The 22,726-nt window shown below is 37.5% G+C and overlaps 1 protein-coding gene across 1 annotated transcript in view; it reads left to right on the forward strand.

Annotated features, from left to right (window-relative positions):
• Ssu72 (Ssu72 CTD phosphatase) overlaps positions 1 to 22,726 on the forward strand; it is a 73,571-nt gene that overhangs the window by 42,694 nt on the left and 8,151 nt on the right. Inside the window, exons 3-4 of the mRNA XM_067150100.2 lie at positions 1,467 to 1,606; positions 1,776 to 1,894. Of these exons, the coding sequence (XP_067006201.1) occupies positions 1,467 to 1,606; positions 1,776 to 1,894 (259 nt within the window). The remainder of the gene's footprint in view (positions 1 to 1,466; positions 1,607 to 1,775; positions 1,895 to 22,726) is intronic.

Below are 22,726 nucleotides of genomic sequence, written 5' to 3' on the forward strand. Positions count from 1 at the left end.
CCTCTCAGTTTTAATTACTGCGTTGATGGGGTGAAAGTTCCTTTTGGGGATTAGGTGTTAATATAAGGAAAGATCTTCATTGGGGTAATCACATAAATGGGATTGTAAATAAAGGGTACAGATCTCTGCACATGGTTATGAGGGTGTTTAGGAGTTGTAGAAATGATGTAAAGGAGAGTGCATATAAGTCTCTGGTAAGACCCCAACTAGAGTATGGTTCCAGTGTATGGGACCCTCACCAGGATTACCTGATTCAAGAACAGGAAAAAATCCAAAGAAAAGCAGCTCAATTTGTTCTGGGTGATTTCCCGACAAAAGAGTAGCGTTACAAAAATGTTGCAATGTTTGGGTTGGGAAGAATTGAGAGAAAGAAGAAGAGCTGCTCGACTAAGTGGTATGTTCAACAATAATAAAGGTGTTTTAATTTGTTCCACGTATTCAATACTTATATTTTTACTTATAGTGGTTACATAATTAGATCCTTACTTACATGGGACATGTTTCGCCCTCAATTAAGGGCATCTTAAGCCTAAACACAGTCATCAAAAATACAAGTAAATTAAAAGTGGAAGTTAAAAGTTTGATGCCCTTAATTGAGGGCGAAACATGTCCCATGTAACTAAGGATCTAATTATGTAACCACTATAAGTAAAAATATAAGTATTGAATAGGTGGAACAAATTAAAGCACCTTTATTATTGTTGAACTGTTAAACTTTCAATACGGACCTAAAATGAGGTTTATAACATGTAAGTGGTATGTTCCGAGCTGTCGGCGGAGAGATAGCGTGGAAGGACATTAGTAGACGAATAAGTTTGAATTGCGTTTATAAAAGTAGGAAAGATCACAATATGAAGATAAAGTTGGAATTCAAGAGAACAAACTGGGGCAAATATTCATTTATAGGAAGGGGAGTTATTGATTGGAATAACTTACCAAGGGAGATGTTCAATAAATTTCCAATTTCTTTGAAATCATTTAGGAAAAGGCTAGGAAAGCAACAGATAGGGAATCTGCCACCTGGGCGACTGCTCTAAATGCAGATCAGTATTGATTGATTGATTGATTGATGTCAACAACAGAACTTGTTGGTTTTTCAAACGCAATATATCATCATTATGTAATCAATAAAAACTCCATAGATATATGCATCAAATGAAGGATCGATGCTTTGTCTATAGATATATCTTACTACATTGCTAGATAGAAGCACAAATTAGGAGATGCTATGCGCGTGCAATGTATGTCACTCCGCGACAGAGAGCGTTGGGGAGTCTGCGTGCAGTGTACGGCATTCCACGTTGAGTGGTTAAAATAATGACATTTTATAAAAAAATGTTGATGGCATTGTTTCATGATGTAAATTAAATTTACTGACATGAGAGAAGATAATTGTCAAAAGACAACTTGTGACACTAATAACTGTTAAATCTTCTGATAAGAGTATTTTCCTGAATTGTGATTAGCTACACACAGAATGGCCTACTTCATATGCTGGATCGAAACAAGCGCATCAAGCTGAAGCCAGAGCGCTTCCAGGCTTCTAGAGATAAGTTTGACGTCCTAGTGACATGTGAAGAGCGAGTTTATGACCAGGTCATTGAAGGTATTGATCTTGTATTCTTTTATCTTTATGAAAGAATTATGATTTTGATTAATATATCTAGTTTCAGAGTGTCTTTCTTAGTATTACCAATGTTTGTCTGTGTAAATCTCTGTCATTTAGAAATTGTGTGGATTGTTCCTAATGTTCTGTTTTGTGCATTGATTCACAGCACTGGAGGGCCGAACACCCTTGGACAATGCTCCAGTTCATGTAATTAATATTGATATTCAGGACAACCATGAGGAGGCCACCATAGGAGCATTCCTAGTGTGTGAACTCATGACAATGGTAAGAGCATTCTTGGGCTTGCAAAATATTTCAGATAAATTAAGAGAGAAAAGGAACAAAAGTATTCCATATTTTGGTTATTTAATTTGAGATGCTCATTATTTGTTCAACAAAGCTGCATGAAAATATCCTCTTTCTTGTGACATGGCGGCATTTCAGTACAAATTGTTGTTGGGAAGAAGAACAATCCTGAAATATTTTCTTTCTGGTTTTCAGTACTGTTTTTGATAAGTTGTTGGTTAATAGACTGCTCTGCTATTTCCTGGTATTGTTGACATACAAAATAATTTTTAGCTTGCAGTGTTATTAATACATAACAGGAAAACTTGTGACTGAAGTGTGCAGTGGCTGAAGTGTTATATATATGCTTGTGCAAATAATTTTGGGACATCTCTCCCAATATGTAAAGAGAACAAACTTTCTTTTTCTTTCATTTTATAATAATAATTATTTATTTTTTACAAATATTATGGAGACCCTGACAAGATGTGTTCATTTGTAAACCGTAATTGGTGTTATTAGCGTTTGCTTCTGTTACACCTACCAATGGTACTTCGTTGAATTTATTTAACAAGAGAGCGGAGACTGAATCATTTAAAGTCAAGAATTTCATGTTTGGTCCGTATTGAATAGAGATTACAAAACAATAAGTTAAATTGTACAAGATACAACCTCATTTATTTATGGTACCAGTTTCAATATCCATGGACGTCATCATCAGCCAAATAGGGTTATTATACAAAGATACACATTGAAGTTAAAACACACAAAATTGTCCCTCATAATTAAAACTGTCTATAACAAGCTAAAATACAAAGCATATTTATGCTAAGTGTCCAGGTCTGAATATGTAATTAGTACAAGTTTGACAACTTGTTAGTCATAAATAAAATAAAAAACTGAAGCTGAGAAGCCTCACAGAAAAGAAGTTTTGAAGTCTTTGACAGTCTTAAAATTTTTAGATTGGGTGCTTTGTACAGCATTGGCAGCCAACATAGGTAGAGAAATGTATGCTAAGTGCGATGCGGTAATGTTAAATACGTTGAAAGAAGTGGATGGTGTTCCTCTGTGAGCATAAAAACAATACTAAGTCAGTAGATAATACATATGAAAACCATCTTCGTAAAATACGATGTTATGTCGTATTGTACTGGAGCAAGTGGATCTTGTGGCCGGAACTGTGTGCTGAAGAAGTTAAAAGATTCTCGATCCAATGCGGGCCTGTAGTATGAAAGATAAAAATCAGTTAAACTCGGATAGTGGAAATGGGGCAAGAAAGTAAAGCTTTATGAAGAGACTCACCTTTGGTTGGCTGGTTGTGTGTGCTGCGGAGTCGAGTTGAAGAGGAACTGGCAAGGGAGTCACGTGGACCGACTGGGGAAGGAAGAGAAGAGGGAGGAGGAGGTGGAGGGGCGCTAGACAGGGGGTTTTGGAGGTAGGAGAGGATATCGCGTCAGAGTTACGTCCTACGTGAAAGACTGAGCTATTTTCCGGAATTTTGAACATATTAAACACTGCAATGAGAACATCAAACAGGATTTTAGGTTTCTCAGAGATGTCATTTAAATTAAAGTTTGAATTAAAAAATTGGTCTAAGTGAATGTATCAGCTTTCGGTAGTATCTAAAAGAGGGCCCTTGCGAAGCGTTGTGCCCGTTCACACCTCCGCGACAGCTTTCAAAATGACGCCGAAAGAAGGTATGGCCCATTTAATCTATAGGAAGCAAAGAATAGACGCCAGTTGCGGTGACATAGAAGGCCATACACGTCATGGAACGGTCGAGTATTGAGGGTGAAACGGACAGTGGACTGTCTACTGTATTGTTTAACGAAAAAAAGTAGAAAACTTGATTGTTAAGAAAACTCCATCTTAATTTTTCTCAACGCAGAGTGAAGACGGAACTACCGACCGCGGTATAATTTTTTTAAGGAAGAAGAAAGGATCAGAAGCTATACTAAAGGAAAAAAGCGTCGGAAACAAGAAGAAAACAAGTCAATTCATCAAAAATATAAGCAGAGTTGATTAGAGATATTAAAAAGGAATCAGCTAAGTACCACGAGATACGCGTGGGTGGATACGGAGCGCAGTTGATCTATACTCTGAAAAGGGAGACCAAACCAGCAAAAAAAAAAAAAAAAAAAAAAAAAAGGATCTCATACAAGAAGAGATACATCTTGAATTATTGAATCAGAATAGAAATTAGTTTCCCAAGATCTACAAGAAGCGGCCGACAGAGATACATTCACTGAAATCAACACCAACGAGATTGAAGATATACGTCGGAGAGCCACAAAGGAAATAATAAATTTAAGGATTACAGACAAAAGAATTATATAATGGCTGTTCGCTGCACTATAATCCTTAATTTAGTTGCTGATAAGAAGACCATGAGGATGATGTGCTAAATATACATGATGGACCAAGCTGGGGACCAGTGCATCTTGCTATACGACCGAGCCATGATGAGGAAGGTGACGGGAAACCATACGACCGAGCCATGATGAGGAAGGCGACGGAAACAGACAGCAATCCCGTGATGAGGAAGTAGATGATGTACCAGATATCCAACCCATGACCTAACCGCAGACCCAACTACATCCATTTGGGAGTAGAACAGCTGGACCAGGACCAACCATGAACGAGCTAAGTCATTTACAATATTTAATTGCATAATTTTTGGTTTGCCTACACATGTGCCTTAGGCATGTGCCGATGGGGCTAAATATAAACCGATATATAAGAAATGCAAGTGAATGTTACCAGCGAAGTGTGAGATATTTAAGTCCGTATTACATGATTTAGCAATACAGCATTAGATTCTAATGTGTTAGATATATACGTCATCATATATCGGTCAAAATACACGTACGTAGCGTGAGGTTTGAAAAAGAAGTTTGGAAAACAGCTGATAGTAATGACATACTGGCAGATTACAGAGATTTCCTATTGATAATGCTACAACTCGATGTCACGATTGATCGCGCGGTGTAAAATAAACATATGGAATCACGCATTATTTTTGATTCGCAATAAGGGCATTGAACTCAATCATAGGTTATGAGATATAGCAACTTTAAAATGTTGTTTTAAGAAACACAGTGTGGTAGTTTGACATGGTCATGTATTTGGGAACGCGACGAGTTAATATTGAGGCTACGATGTTAAGATATTATGTATATGGATGTTGAAGTAAGGTTGCAATTGTGCTAACTTGAGGAAAAGTATAAGTTATATAATGATATGAGAAGTTTTATACGCACTACGTAGGGGCCATTGAGGGCCTGCAGTTTAAGATATGCCACACTACATTCTTTAGATTCGTATACGTGAGATTGCCCACACCGCTGGAGTGACCTAAGCCAAGGTATGAACAGAATTTACTATTGTAGAATTATGGTTGTGACGGGATCGTATGTCAACTTTAGATGTGCTGTAATGAATATTGGAATACAACGATACGTTTTATAGCTGTATTTGACCGAATGCATTCACGACACCGATAAATATGATATTATGTTTCTGAATACAGCAACATAGCGCTTGTATTGTAACTGCGTATGAATAAAATAGCTTGCATTGAAGTAAAATGTTATGGAATATAACGAAGGAAAGGGACATTGAGCCTAAAAGACATGTGTATGACAGCCAAAGATTATGTTGAAGTTAGTTAGATGAATAGATTAACATATTCTCTGTTTGAACTTTCATTTTCTCAACGAACTACAGCTAGGGAAATGTTAGAGTAGGAGCCGAATTTGACAGGCACTAGGAACAAATGCCTTAGTTCGTAAGTAGTTAACCATGCACAACGAGAACGTAGCAATAAAGCACGAGTTCGAATTTATTAATAGGGATTTATTCATATGGATTTATGCAATTAAATTTACGCATCTAGATTTACTTATTCGAGTTTACTTATCAGCTACGATTTACTATTTAATATTCTCAACGCTCAATTCTAATATGATTGGCGATTAAATATATCTGTGATATACAGTTTAGTCCTGCAATTTAAAGTTATAATTTGGTTCAATTTCAAGTTTGAGCTTATTAGTGGACTTTATAGACATTTCAACTTAACCGTGTGTTTAATTCAGACTTGTTTAATTAATCTTAAAGCAAATGAGCTCTCATAACAACTTGATTGTGTTGGTATTGTATCTATGACTTAACTACAGTATGGACCTTAGATGTCCAGTGATCGATTGTAAATATGTACATACGCAAATTTTATTTCACGAAGGAACTGATCTAGATAGTTTAAGACTACATATTATTTCTCTTTCTACGAGCCAGCGCTGACTCACAATCCACACTTGTAATATGAAACGTCAAGTAATGCCTTGCAGAAAATTCCAGTTTAATAGTCCAATATTTAATCAATAAATATCTTGTTTATTTTCTACAATTTTATATATCATGAGTTCTTTCATTGTAGCCTAGTTGGTAAGTTAGTTGCTTAGCGAAGAGAATTTTTGATTAATTAAATACTCCATTTAGTCATGACCAGTTCTCACGTAGTTAAATACTCTGATTTAAAAAATTTTGGTCGACGATTATTATTATATCTCACGAGTTTCCATAGGCGTCACCCGTGAGTTGTTAATCTCTTCGTACTCACGTTAAGCGTATCTTGAAGTAAGATTACATGTCTTACTTGGCATTTGAAAACTCTGAGGTATCCGCTGAGCGACCCCGTTTCATCTGATTAGGCAGCCCAACTGCGAGTTAGAAATGGAGGTATCGGGTAATGAATGATAACCTTCGATTTGACGCACGACGTTACAGCGTGTCATGGATCTCAATATCCTGGTCTATTCCGTAAAATTTGTGCTTAGCGTCGTGTATATGCTGGCCTACCATGGAAAATCTATTGTACCTAATTGCATTCGTATGTTCCGTGTACCTGATTTTTACGCTCCGGCCAATTTGCCCAATGTATGAGCTGCTGCAGTCATTGCATTGAAATCTGTATACACCTGATTTTGAGAAAGGGTTAGAATTATTGATCATGTTAGAATTGTGTAGAACAACCGAATTTCTATTTTTAGTACTGAAAGAGATGTTAACATTATGCTTCTTAAATATATTGGTGACGTTATATATGGTTTTATCAAAAGTGAAAGTCGAAAATAATTTGGTTTTGATTTATCCTTTATTAAATTTGATTTTGAGCGATGCTTAAATTGATTGATTATGCGTTCAATAAAAGTGTTGTTATAACCATTGAACTTGGCAATAGCACGAATGATATTCAATTCCCTACTCAGATCTGTTTCAGACATGGGGACTTTAAATTTGCGGTCCACTAAGCTGTTGTAAGTGGCACGGTTTTGAGTCTGAGGATGCATTGAATCTTGTTTAATTGTCGTTGCTGTTTGGGTGGGTTTTCTGAAAATTCTATATAAGAAAGAAGAGGAAAGTCTGGTGATTGTTAAATGTAAAAAATTGGTGGATCCATTAATTTCTGATTCTAATGTAAAGTTAATATTAGGATCAATATTATTGAGATTTATTAGAGTTGTTGGTGTATCAGTAGAGCGTTCATCTAAGATGATAAATGTATCATCCACATATCTGGCCCACATCTGAATATTGTTGAATTTCACATCATTTTCAATTGCCGTGTGTTCCAAGAAATCCAGGTACATTTCGGCCAAGATGCCAGAGGCTGGTGACCCCATAACCAAACCGTTCTGTTATAAATTACATTATCAAAGATGAAATAGTTATTGTCAACCAACAATTTTGAAATAGACAAAAATAAGATATTTCTAGTTTACTTGAAAGAGTACTGGAATTTAAATTCTTCTTGATAATAGAAAGCTTCCCGGTTTTTATACTAGGATACATATTAACTATGTCAAATGAGTGTAAAGTGTGGTAAGGTTGGAGTTTGAAACTCCGAAAATGTATCATCTGTAAAAAGGGTTTTAGTTTTTAAAATGTAGTCAGATTTTTCCATAATGATGGTAGTATTCCCCTTGTCAGCTTTAGTGATGATCAACTGGTTATCCTTAATCTTCTTTTTTAATTTGATGATGTTTTTTCTTTCCGCGAATTGTACATTGATTTTTTTGAGTTAGGGAGAAATAAAAATCTTGTTTAATTGTCTTTTAGAGTCCAACCTTAGTTCACCTTGTATGTCCTGTGGCATTTTGTTGATGGCGGCCTGTTTCAATACTGAGGTTAGAAGCAATATTAGGTACATTAGAATTAGGCCAGTTATGTTTCGGGCCTTTGGAATGAATTGAGATTTCATTAGCATCTAGTAATGTGTTGGATAAATTGATGAGCGGCGGATGAACTTAAGCGATGGGGTTGTCAGAAGTACCGGAGTCTTTAAATTTTATTGAAGGAGCATAATGTGGTTTTGATTTACTCATGAGTGAATCAAACTTTTTCTCTAGGGTAGACTGCTTATGGGATAGTACATTGACAAGTCTGCAATAAACTTTGTCCTGAAAGATGTTCCATTGAGCGTTAGTAAGTAAATAAGAGATCTCGAGGTGAGCCTTGTATAAATGGTTATTTAAAAATGACTTTTTCTTATGAAGAAATTTCAATTCATTCTGAAGCCAAAGTTTGTTGTTTTATTTTGTTGAACTTTTTGTTGGTGGAAAAAAAACATGTTTATTATTAATACCCTTTAAAAAGTTTGGGGTCAATTTATGTATAATACATTTCTTGATAAAAGCTATATTGAGCTTTAGATTTTGCCTGGTAGGCTGTTTCATTTAAGGTCAAGAATTTCATGTTTGGTCCATATTGAATAGAGATTACAAAACAATAAGTTAAATTGTACAAGATCCCCCTTTTCAATACAATGCCTGAAATACAACTGGCCTAATTCTCATGTACCTAATATTGCTTCTAAGCTCATTATTGAAACAGAGGCCGCCATCAACAAAATGCCACAGGACCTACAAGCTGAACTGAGGTTGGACGCTAAAAGACAATTAAACAAGATTTTTATTTCTCCCGAACTCAAGAAAATCAATGTACAATTCACGGAAAGAAAAAACATCAAATTAAAACAGAAGATTAAGGATTGATCATTACTAAAGCTGACAAGATGAATACAACTGTCACGAAAAAATCTGACTACATTTTAAAAACTAAAACTTTTTTTACAGATGATACATTTTCGATGATCGACAAAGACTTTACCCTATTTATTAAGCGGCAACTGAAACAAACACCGAAAAACACATCTTTCCTTTTGACTGAAAGAGAAAAACAAAATTTTATCAGCATGAATCCAGGCTTACCGTCCGTGAAGGCACTGCAAAAAATCCATAAGACCGATGTCCCCATACGCCCCATTGTAAATCATAGGCCAAGTCCCTTATCTAAGCTGTCCCATTTTATACAACTTTTCCTTAAAAAACATTATACATTCCTTTCCAGCAAATCCATTAAGAATACACTTGAGTTGAATAAGAAACTAGACAGTTTCAAACTCCAACCTTACCACACTTTACACTCATTTGACATAGTTAATATGTATCCTAGTATAAAAACCGGGAAGCTTTTTTCTATTATCAAGAAGAATTTAAATTCCAGTACTCTTTTAAGTAAATTAGAAATATCTGATTTTTGTCTATTTTAAAATTGTTGGTTGACAATAACTATTTCATTTTTGATAATGTAATTTATAAACAAAACAGTTTGGCTATGGGGTCACCGGCCTCTGGCATTTTGGCCGAAATATACCTGGATTTCTTGGAACACACAACAATTGATAATGATGTGAAATTCAACAATATTCAGATGTGGGACAGATATGTGGATGATACATTTATCATCTTAGATGAACACTCTACCATGCACCAACGACGCTAATAAATCATAACATTAGAATCAGAAATTAATGGCCCCACCAATATTTTAGATTTAACAATCACCAGACTTTCCTCTTCTTTCTTATATAGAATTTTCAGAAAACCCACCCAAACAGCAACGATAATTAAACAAGACTCAATGCATCCTCAGACTCAAAACCGTGCCACTTACAACAGCTTAGTGGACCACGCATTTAAAGTCCCCATGTCTGTAACGGTTCTGAGTAGGGAATTGAATATCATTCGTGCTATTGCCAAGTTCAATGGTTATAACAACACTTTTATTGAACGCATAATCAATAAATTTAAGCATTGCTCAAAATCAAATTTAATAAAGGATAAATCAAAACCAAATTGTTTTCGACTTTCACTTTCGATAAAACCATATATAACGTCACCAATATATTTAAGAAGCATAATGTTAACATCTCTTTCAGTACTAACAACAGAAATTTGGTTGTTCTACACAATTCTAACACGATCAATAGTTCTAACCCTTTCTCAAAATCAGGTGTATACAGATTTCGATGCAATGACTGTGGGCAAATTGGCCGGAGCATAAAAATCAGGTACACGGAACATACAAATGCAATTAGGTATAATAAGATTTTCAGCGGTAGGCTAGCATATACACGACGCTAAGCACAAATTTTACGGAATAGACCAGGATATTGAGATCCATGACACGCTTAGCAAGGGCCCTCTTTTAGATACTACCGAAAGCTGCTACATTCACTTAGACCAATTTTTTAATTCAAACTTTAATTTAAATGACATCTCTGAGAATCCTAAAATCCTGTTTGATGTTCTCATTGCAGTGTTTTATATGTTCAAAATTCCGGAAAATAGCTCAGTCTTTCAGATAGGACGTAACTCTTTGACGCAGTATCCTCTTCTACCTCCAAAACTCCCTGATCCCGTCCCGTATTTCGTGCCTGCCCCTCTTCCTCCCTCTCCCCTTCCTTCGCCAGTCGGTCCACGTGACTCCCTTGCCAGTTCCTCTTCAACTCGACTCTGCAGCACACACAACCAGCCAACCAAAGGTGAGTCTCTTCATAAAGCTTTACTTTCTTGCCCCATTTCCACCATCCGAGTTTAACTCATTTTTATCTTTCATACTACAGGCCCGCATTGGATCGAGAATCTTTCAATTTCTTCAGCACACAGTTCCGGCCACAAGATCCACTCGCTCCGGTACAATACGACATAACATTGTATTTTACGAAGATGGTTTTCATATGTATTATCTACTGACTGAGTATTGTTTTTATGCTCACAGGGGAACACCATCCTCTTCTTTCTTTCTTTAAAGCAAAAACTGATGCAAATATAAGATGGATTAAGCCAACCTTTAATAACTATGACAGATTTGTTGGAGTTATAAAAGGTGCTGCTCGGCGCTGCATTCCAAGAGGATGCCGTAAGGAATATATTCCTGGATGGACTGCAGAGAGTGAGAGCCTTCTTAAGGAATTTGAGGAAAATGGCAACAATGAAACAGCCACAAAACTTATTCAATCACTGAATGACAATGGAAAACAAATTTGGAACGACACTGTGTCATCTCTTGATTTTACCCACTCAAGTAGAAAGGCTTGGTCTCTCATTAGAAAGCTTGACTCATCAAAGCCAGCTGGTAGACAGAAACTGAGTGTTAACATTAATGATATAGCCAAACACATGATCTCTATCTCAAAGATCAATAGAGATAAACAAGTTGTAAGGGAAATCCGGTCAGCACTGAAATATAAAAAGCAATTAGCAAAACAACAATCATCCCAATTCTCTTGTCCTTTCACAAGAGAGGAAACCCTAGAAGGCATCAAGAACATAAAATCCGGGAAAGCAGCAGGTATAGATGGCATCTATCCTGAATTCCTGCAACAATCACTTGGCTCACCAAATTCTTCTCCAATATTTTGGAGACAGGTAACCTTCCTTCACTATTCAAGAAGACCAAAGTAATATCGATCTTGAAACCCAACAAGGACCCTCTGAGAGTGGAAAGCTACAGACCCATTGCACTGCTAAGTGTTACTCTAAAGCTCCTGGAAAGACTAATATACAATAGTATCTCAGAAACCATCAATAATCTCCTTCCCACAGAACAAGCTGGCTTCAGACCTGGAAGAAATTGCGCTGACCAAATTTTTGCATTGACCTCTCATATTGAAAATGGATTTGAGAATCGGAAGATTAGTATGGCTGTCTTCTTAGACTTATCAGCAGCCTATGATACTGTTTGGTGAGAAGGGCTCCTGCTAAAACTTATCTCTGCCATCCCCTGTTTCAAGCTTACAAATCTTATTGGCAATATGATTAGCAACAGAAACTTTCAGATCTTCTTGGATGATGCAGTAAGCAAAACCTACAAACTGAATGATGGACTTCCACAAGGATCTGTTCTGGCACTCTTACTTTTCAACCTCTATACTGCTGACTTACCAGCAACTAAGTCCAGGAAATTTATTTACGCAGATGATATACTACTGGTTAGCCAAACACCAAGTTTTCCAGAAGCTGAACAAATTCTTACAGCAGATCAAAAAAAACTAGATACATACTTCCAAAAGTGGTGCCTCCGTCCAAATCTCCAAAAGACTGTCGCATCTATGTTTCATCTCAGAAATAAATTTGCCAACTACAAGCCTACAATAACATTCAGAAATCAATCCTTACAACACTGTCCCTTCCCAAAATACTTAGGTGTCACATTAGACAGATCCCTAACATATAAACATCATATTAACAACACAGCCGCCAAGATCAAAAGTTGGAATAATATTCTTCAAAAATTAGCCGGCACATCCTGGGGTGCAAACAACCAAGTGTTGAGATCTACTGCTCTAGCTCTTTGCTATTCAGTTGCCGAATACTGCGCTTCAACTTGGCTGAACAGTGCTCATACTGCGAAGATTGATGCTCAACTAAATCAAGCAATGCGCATCATAACTGGTTTTATTCGCTCTACAAACGTGGCCTGGCTGCCTACACTCAGTAATATTCCACCGCCTTGCTTAAGAAGGTCTGAAGCTCTTCTAAAACTGTGGAAGAAGACCAGCCTGGACTCCAACCTCCCCGTTCACCAGGATATTACTCAACCTGCCCCTCCACGACTTAAGTCTAGATCTCCACCCTGGCGCACTGCACTTACACTGGAAGAATCTGGGTTCTCCATCACGATCGCCTGGTTACACCATTGGCAGCAGTCTTCTGTTCCCAATCAACATCTTGTGACTCTACCTCATGTTCAACCTCCCGGATTCCATCTACCCAGACGTCAATGGAGGACTCGAAACAGGATAAGAGTCAATCAAGGAAGATGCGGCTATACTCTTTATAAATGGGGCTGGCAGAAGTCTTCTGGGTGTGATTGTGGAGCTACCTCACAGACCATCCACCACGTAATTGCCGAGTGTCCACAGAGAGCATTTCAAGGTTCTTTGGAGGACATTCATAATGCAACTGAGGAGGCCTTAAAATGGATCAGTGGACTTGATTTGGAACTATAGGCTTCTGCTTGTATATATTGTGTATATATTGTATACTTATTTATATAATCTATCTGTGCACATCATACGATAAATAATAATAACGTATTTAACATTACCGCATCGCACTTAGCCTACATTTCTCTACCTATGTTGGCTGCCAATGCTGTACAAAGCACCCAATCTAAAAATTTTAAGACTGTCAAAGACTTCAAAACTTCTTTTCTGCGAGGCTTCTCAGCTTCAGTTTTTTAAATTTTATTTATGACTAACAAGTTGTCAAACTTGTACTAATTACATATTCAGGCTTGGACATTTAGCATAAATATGCTTTGTATTTTAACTTGTTATAGTCAATTTTAATTATGAAGGACAATTTTGTGTGTTTTAACTTTAATGTGTATCTTTGTATAATGACCCTATTTGGCTGATGACGACGTCCATGGATGTTGAAACCGGTACCATAAATAAATAATTTTAATCAACAACATATCTTGTATTGAAAAGATGGATCTTGTACAATTTAAGTTATTGTTTTGAGACTGAATCAGTTAAATCAATTTTGATACATGAGAATTACCAACAAAAACAGCAGATTTTCATGTTGTTCCATAATAATATTCTGTAACAATTCAACAACATTTCCTCTGTTAATTAACTCATCATTTTTTATATGGGCGCCTAAAATTCTGTCCTTTTTAAAAATATATTTTAGACAACGAAGTCCATTCTGATCCACTTTTCATTTGCTGTGGGATACAGTAGTGCAGCATTTCTCTACTGTCATCATTGTTACTTCACCCCTTGTCTGTGTGAATGCTGAATGCAATTGTAATAGTTATATTAAGGGAAAAACTTTGTGGTCATCTGTCATCCAAGGCAATGTCCCATCACCAGATATAGCACCATTAGAGTCACCACTATGACAGCAGTCCTATGTTTTTACTGGTGGATCTCTAATAAGAAGAGAAGTGAAGGTTTTCAGGATATACTGTATAAAATTACTGTATGAACACAATTGCTGGACTGAGTAGCTCAGAGAGAAGAGGACTGGTTTTCTTAGTCCAAGTAGGCAAGTTTCATCCCAGCTCGGTCCGGTGGTATTTGAAGGTGCAGAAGTACACCAGCCTCATGACAGTGAATTTACAGGCATCTAAAAGTCCTGCGGGACCATGAATCGGGATATCTTCAGAACAGTCAGCTTGCACATTTTTCCTTCCTTTTATCCTAACTTGATACACATAGTTGATCCAAGATTCAGGTTTTTTTTTTTTTTTTTTTTGCTAATGGCTTTACGTCGCACCGACACAGATAGGTCTTATGGCGACGATGGGATAGGAAAGGCCTAGGAATTGGAAGGAAGCGGCCGTGGCCTTAATTAAGGTACAGCCCCAGCATTTGCCTGGTGTGAAAATGGGAAACCACGGAAAACCATTTTCAGGGCTGCCGATAGTGGAATTCGAACCTACTATCTCCCGGATGCAAGCTCACAGCCGCGCGCCTCTACGCGCACGGCCAACTCGAGATTCAGGTTTGATGTTTCTGAAACACTCCTATCAGTTTTCCCATTTTGGCACTCACAAAGGACATGGTATGGATGGCAATAAAATATTTCAAATATTGCCATATAAACTATCTGGGTTTAACTTGAAAAGGTAAGTGGGCAGTTACAGAACTACAGAGTTATTCTACCTCACTAACTCAGCTATCATGGTTTTGTTGTACTTTGAATGATGAATAATTATAGAATGAAGATGATCATGTTTAAAACAATAATCTTGTAATTGAATACTCTTTTCTGGATGCCCATCTACAAACTTTGTGTTGCCCAGTTCAAGTTTGGCTGATTTGCTTTCCTTGAATGTCGTGAGGCATTGTTGTTAATAATACTGCTTTCCCTGGGAATATCTGGTAACTAATTTCTTTTGTTCATGCTACTCTTCATATCAGGGTGTAAAAATAATCATGATTTTTATTAAAATCAAAATCATTTTTTAAATTTAAATTGGCTTTATTTGATTTAGATCAGATTTTTTTCAGTTCTTACTAATTACATTCTTACTAATTTGATATTATTTTCAGATTCATGTATGCATCATTGTTTAAGTACTTAAGATGAATAATGAAGGATCAATCTAAAGTCTGTGTTTTAACCATATTTTGAAATGGGGTGTGATATATTGAAATATATTTTAAAATCAGTTTTTCTATCTTTTGACTTATTCTTTTAAATAAGAAACACAAACTGGAAGTATTCTTTACACCAAGCCTGTTTCTAAACTACCAGTAGTTCATCTTCAGTCACATTTATAGTTTCCATATTTAAGTGCTTATACAAAAACACAAGCTTGGGAGCTTGTGTACAACCAAGTCTGTTTCTTAACTTTGCATGAACAACACCAAACATAGAAAAACACCTGCAGATGATGCTCTGGCTGTTAAGAGTTGCATAACTTTATATGTTACCAACTTGTCGATGACATTTTCTTAAAATTTCCACCATTACAAAGCTCACACACCTTGCACTACTTTATCGGTGAACATCATTGGAATGAAGGGTTGATATTTCACAAGTTTCGATAAAAATGTTCCCACATTTTTGCTGGGCATATTGAAATGCATATTCATGCTCGGATGAATGTAAAAAAACATATCCTGTGTTGTTTAATACTGAATAAACAAAGAAAGCCAGAAAATGTGGTGCAGCTAATGCTTGATAACATAGTTTTTGTGTCATTAATTCCAGGTTTCCTTAACCCTTGTAATTCCTCCAAGTCATACTTTAGTTTTTTTCCCACACTTTTTGTGCTTGTCCCAAGAGAGTGAAATGCATTTATTTCTGCTTCCCCATTTGGAGGCTGACAAAAAGATAAAGCTTACATACAAAGTGGGTTGACAACTACAGAGTTTGTGTAAAATATATTGTTTATAAATGATTAGTATACCATATTGTACCTATTACTCGGTAAAAAACATATCAATCAATAATTTTGAAACTTATGAGGAACTCTTTATAGGACAAAGATACAGCTAGGAGCATAAATGATTTCTTACTATTGTTAATGAGCCTTTCAGGGCTGCAAACTCATTGTCCCTAACAAATTGGTTATCCAGATTAAATTTTTTGCAAAAGTTTTGAAATATGTGAGTAATGGTGCCTCTTGCTCCTATCATCAATCCTAATACCTCTGTGGAGCCTAGATGATATTTCTCTGTGTAATATGGAATTGTAGGTTTATATATATCACATTTCTCTTTGTGTACATCATGTGGTTGAGTAGATGATGCCTCGGTTCTAATTGTGGGGTCTATTATGAACCCATTACTTGAGCTATCATGTGAATCCAGTGGCTTGATCCAGTCTGAGACAGTCCCTGTACCTTCTTGTGGACTGTGTATTGCTTTCCTCTTAAGGCGTCAGCAATCATAGATCTTATACGATGATGTCGCGAGTTCCGTAGTGTGTCATTTAATGGACAGGAATCCAAAACATGACCAAGTGTTTCAATCTCACTGTGGCAATGCCGACAGTGGTTATTGTTTTGGGACCTGCCAGGTAATGCACAAACTGGAACTACATTTACTGTCTGTTTTATGGCATTTCTCCAGTCGCTGCTGGTTAGTCCTTCGAGTTTCTTTTACCCACTGATTGGCTGGTGTGTATTCCTTGTATAGTATAACACCCTTACCCTTTTGTGGTAAGGCATACCAGGCATATAATTCTTTCTTATGGAGTTGTCGTAGAAGTGAGACCTTGACGGACTCGTATTCAGTATTCAGGAATAGGTTAAGTTTCTCTAAGCACTTCTCTGCTTCTGTATGGAGGTCTCTGGTATGGTTAATGTGTATATTGTTGGATCGATGGAGAACTTAGCACACATTTTTGTGCTGTAGATAATCCTCCCAACTGCACTTGAAAAGACTGACAAGGAAAACCCGTCAAGTGTAACAACCCGATTTCCCAGAAAATTCACTCAACGAAAGAGGGGCCGAAATAAGCAAGCATGTTTTGGTTTATCCGTAGACACTTGACTGTTTCTGAGAAAATTATGGTCGAAGTTTCCAACATGCTTTACACACCTTTTACAACGTAACAAGTTCAACCGAGATGATGGCTCAGCGGCTATCGCCGCAACTTCCCACTTTTGCGCCCCGTGTTCAAATAATATCAATATAAATGGTCCATTATTGGACATTATAAATTTTCCAGCTAACTCATTCTTGGTTGCCAGTGTTTGGACCCCGTGTACTAATTTGTGCTCATCAGTTGGTACATAGCACACCCACCAAGACGCATGGCTAGTGCATACCGTGGAGCCCACTGCGTAGGCTACTTGGAGCCACCGGCAGTGCCAATGCACTATGAGAGACTTTGTCTCATTACCAAAAATTGATGCCTGCTTGGCCATTGGATGATATAGATGTTGATTCCCATAGGGAACCTGAAATATTTTTCCCGAATGAGTAAATTTATAATACCAATATAAATGGTTCGTTATTGAACATTATAAATTTTCCAGCTAACTCATTCCTGGTTGCCAGTGTTTCGCCCCCGTGTGCTAAGTTGGGTTCATCAGTTGGTACATAGCACACCCATCAAGGCGCTTGGCTAGTGCATACCGTGAAGGCCACTGCGTAGGCTAGTTGGAGCCACCGGCAGTGCCAATGCGCTATGAGAGACTTCGTCTCGTTACCAAAAATTGATGCCTGCTTGGCCATCAGATGATGTAGATGTTGATTCCCATAGGGATCCTGAAATATTTGTCCTGAATGAATAAATTTATAATACCAACATACAGGGTTATTCACCTAACATGTTACACGGAAATAACTTCTAAACCATTAAAGATATCAGGATTCTGTTTTCATATTCGTAAATGGTACCCAGGGTCATGTAAAATAACATGCTACTTAGTATCAATATCTCTCTTATTAATCATCCCATGAGACTAACTCCATATTTTTAAATGGAATGGCACAAATTCCTACAGCTGTCCTAAAAGTTCAATTGCGTACAAGTTCAAATATGTAAGTATTTTCAAAATCGGACATTTACTTTATGAGATATTAATAAAAATCGCATTTGGGCTTTTGCGTGCCGCATCAGACGGCGTGCAGTCGGCCAAGGACGTATTGGCAAGCAAGCTGCTTCCTGGCATTGATTCTAGCCACAGAACGGATACCAGGCATGTACTGTAAACATAATGTGATGTACCGTAACATACCCTGGGTGTGCAACGTTATTATATGACTGGCAAACACACAACGGGAAGGGAAATTAAATTTGTTTTGTTTTGACATCCATGTGTAATAGGTTGCGCTCAGTTTAGAGTCGTTTTTCACGGATGGGAATGGGAAGGATTTGGAAAAGACGTCGGCCGTGGCCTATACTAAAGGTACCTATCCGGCACTTGCCTGGTGTTGAACATGGGACACTATGAAAATCGCTTTCAGGTTGGGCGAGGCAGGACTCGAACCTGCGCTCTCCCGAATGCACGCTACCACAGTCACGCTTGAGCTCTGTGGAGATTAATGCGTGTAAAATAAAACATAAATGATAGTGTTGATGCCATCACACCACGATCAGTTCAGAACATCCCACATAATAAGTCGAGCTGTTTGTCTCCTAATGTCTAACCTATCCCAACCCAAATAATCCAGCATTGGTAACATTGCTCCTTTGCCTGAAATAGCCCAGCACAAAATGAGGTGTGCTTTGTACTACACACACACACACACCCCCATGCAAACGGGGCTACATATCCCCGGAAATGAAATAACAACAAACAGCCACTCTTCTCCGCAGCCTGTCGAGTTTCTTAATCACGTGTAGCGGCTAGCATTCGTAGCCATCGCCGCGGTGGTCCGGGTTCAATTCCCGGCTCTGATAAGCAATTTAATTCTGGTTGGGGGGCTGGAACGGGGTACACTTCGCCTTGTGAGGCAAAACTGAGAAGAGATGGATATCCTGGAAGTGTTCCCGTGGTTTCCCACCGCTACTCCAGGGAAATGTCGGGATGGTTCCTTACTTACGATAACGGCCGCCTCCATCCCAGTTTCCTACCGAATTACAAATACAGTACACTACTACAGACATCACAATAACATAGGTTATCAGGCACATTCTAAAACACACACACACACACACACACACACACACACACACACACACACACACACACACACACATATGGGACTACACGACCATGATGTTCAAGCCCCAGAAATGAAATAACAACCACTATTCTCTGTACCACTTCAAGTGTCTTAATCACGTACCTCGGACATTATTAATTTGCTTTTCTAGAAGGAGCTCTTCCGGTGTTTTGTGTTATGTTTATTTCTCAACTCATACAGTAGTATGTACTGTGCACTAAAACCAGTGACAATTTTAACTTTCGTTATGTTCCTTTCAAGCCAAAGTACTTATTTTATTCCCTTTAAACACATCAACCCTCCCTGTCCTGTCATGAGTTCGCCTGTCATACACACTTTGCGAACCCATCACATGTGTACGATATGCTTACATTCCTGGTATCCATCCTGTGGCCGGAATCACACCCAAGAACCTGCTCTCGTGTCAATATGTCCTTGCCCAACTTCACGCTGTCTGATGCGGCATGCAAAACCGCGCATGCTGTTCTTATTGATATCTCAAAAAGTACTTGTCCGATATTGAAAATAATTACATATTTGAACTTGTACGCAGTTGAACTTCTATGCCAGCTGCATAAATTTGTGCCGTTCCATTTAAAAATATGAAGTTAGTATCAATATCTCGGTTATTAATCACTTCACGAGACCAAGTAGCACGTTATTTTATAAGTCCCTGGGTACCATTTACGAATATGAAAACAGAATGGCGATATCTTTAATGGTTTAGAAGTTATTTCCGTGTAACATGTTAGGTGAATAACCCTGTATATGATCTGCTATTGGGCATTATAAATTTTCCAGCTAACTCATTTCTGCCTGGCAACCAAGATGGATGGGACGGATGGACGGATGAATGGTGCCTTGAAAAATAATCTTTGAGGGCATTCCTCACTGAAGCAGATTCCTGTGTGGAACAATCGTGTCCTTGAAATATGGAGGGAAATATCGTACTGTAGTGATCTCTGCAGTGTCATTTATTAGATCCTCTCTACGAATTATTGTATTGTGGAGAACACAGGCTGCTTTAACAATAGACTCTGCAATATCAGGACACATTTTTATTGCTTTATATACAGTATCCTCCATTTCACGGTTAAGATTAAAAAGCTACATTCCACGGTTTTTCGTGCCGTTGACAGTTTCTTGTTAAACAGTCCCTTTTTCTTCATCTAGTTTACAGGTGTATGGTTTCAACAAATGTTTCTATAATAGACATGCTTCATCAGCTGTGAAAACATACGGCACCTTCACATTTGAATCCAGTAGAAATTCATCAGCTGGGATGTTCATTTGTGCATTTTCATTAAACTGTAGAGGTCAGAGCTTTGAAACGTTCTCCCATCACCCATTTCAATAAAACTAAATTTACAGTTAGCATCACTAACATCCTGAAGGACAATCGAAAAGTACTGTTTATAATTATAAAACATAGTTCTTGAGCAACCTGAGAACTTAATTTGAAAATGCTTGACATCAAGAGCACCAAGGCAGTTTGGGAAACTCCATTTTTGCCGAAACATGTCTGCAATGTCCTTGAATCTCTTGTTAGTGGAAGGTTTCATATGCAAGGTCCATAAAATTTGCCATAGCAAGGAAGTAATTTCTGGAACAATGCTCACAACTGTACTAGCTCCCATGGAAAAGGAGGCGAGGCTTTTGAAGGAATTCCCTGTTGCAAGCAACATGTGGAGAAAACCTGCAGGCTTTTGGCACAATCTGCCATTAAGACAGAGTTGTCAGCATTGGCCGAACTGCTTACTACATTTTCATCTAACTCAGTCCCACCCTTCAGCAAATGATCCATGTAAACTATGAACAACAAAGGTGAAAGAGTACAGCCTTGTCTAACTCCTGTAGGTACCTTGAACCAAGTACTCATTCTAGCATCAATTCTCAATGCAGCCTAGTTGTCAAGATAAATGCCTTTGATTGCTTTTAATAATCTACACTTAATCTCATAGTCCCCCAGTACTCTGTCATATGCCTTCTGTGGATGTACAAAACATAAAATTTAACTGTCCATTCCTATTGTATCATTTTACAATTATCTGGTGGATACTGAAAATATGATCCTGACTTCTGTGGTCTGAAACCACAATAGCTTTCATCCAACTTACTCTCGACCACTGATTGCACCCTTGCTTCCAGAATCCCAGTGAACACCGTGTCTGGTATACTGATCGAGATACCTCTACAGTTATTGCAATCCTTCTTGCTCCCTTGCTTGTAGATAGGTGAAATTACTGCTTTTGTCCAATCGGAAGGTACCTTATTACCAATTCATGCCAATCTTATTACTTTATGAAACTATTTCATCCCTGGCTTCCCACTATATTTCACTGTTTCAGGTCTAATTTCATCTATTTCTACTGCTATATGACAATGGAATTTATTTACATCTTTTTCACTTCATCACCAACATAATTGTCCTCCTCCCCATGAGCTTAGTTGTTCGTGACATCACCAGGAAGATTTCCTTTTGCGTTGAGAAAATTTTCAAAATATTCCTTCCAGCTATCCAATGATATCCTGGGATCTATTATGAGTTCAGCTGATTTACCCAAAACACTTCATTTCCTTCTTCCCTCCCTTTCTAAGATTTTTTTTTTTTTTTTACTGTCCTGAAAGCTTTCCCTGCTGCTTGACATAGTCTTTCCAGGTTATTACTAATAACTTCCCACAACTTCTTCATGGATTCAACAACTATTTGTTTCACTCTGTTTTTTTCATCCAAGTAAAATTCTCTGTCTGCTTCAGTCCTTGTTTGGTGCCATTTCTGATATGCCTTCTTTTTTTATGTTTATTACAAGCTGCTCTCACTTCATCATTCCACTAAGATGTTCATTTTTTCCCCTCTTTACACACAGATGTTCCTAGGCATTCCCTTGCAGTTTTTAGACTATTATTATTATTATTATTATTATTATTATTATTATTATTATTATTATTATTATTATTATTATTATTATTCGTTGGGGCCATCTAGGACCACGTTAAGTATTGTTACATTTGGCAGTTTGCTTTGCTTTCTTTCGAGCCCAGAATTTCCTCATTCTCTGTGAGTGGGCCAGCTTGCATTCCTCTGTCCAGGTGGTACCTTGTCTTCTTTTCGGTTGCTTGTCTTGGTTTAGTCCATTCGTCAGTATCTTTTTGCAGAAGAGATCTGTATTGAAGACGTCTTCGTGTTTTATATGCAGTATTTTGAGGTCTTCTTTGGTGTTCGTAAACCAGGGCATTGTGGTTTTGGGTTTGAAGTCAAAAAAGTGAAAGATCTGTTTAGTCAACCAGTTTCTGTCCATTTGTTTGAGATGACTATAATATCGTGCCTGTTTTTTATTGAT

This window comes from Anabrus simplex, chromosome 6 (genome assembly GCF_040414725.1).
Source record: "Anabrus simplex isolate iqAnaSimp1 chromosome 6, ASM4041472v1, whole genome shotgun sequence".
NCBI classification, from domain to species: Eukaryota; Metazoa; Arthropoda; class Insecta; order Orthoptera; family Tettigoniidae; genus Anabrus; species Anabrus simplex.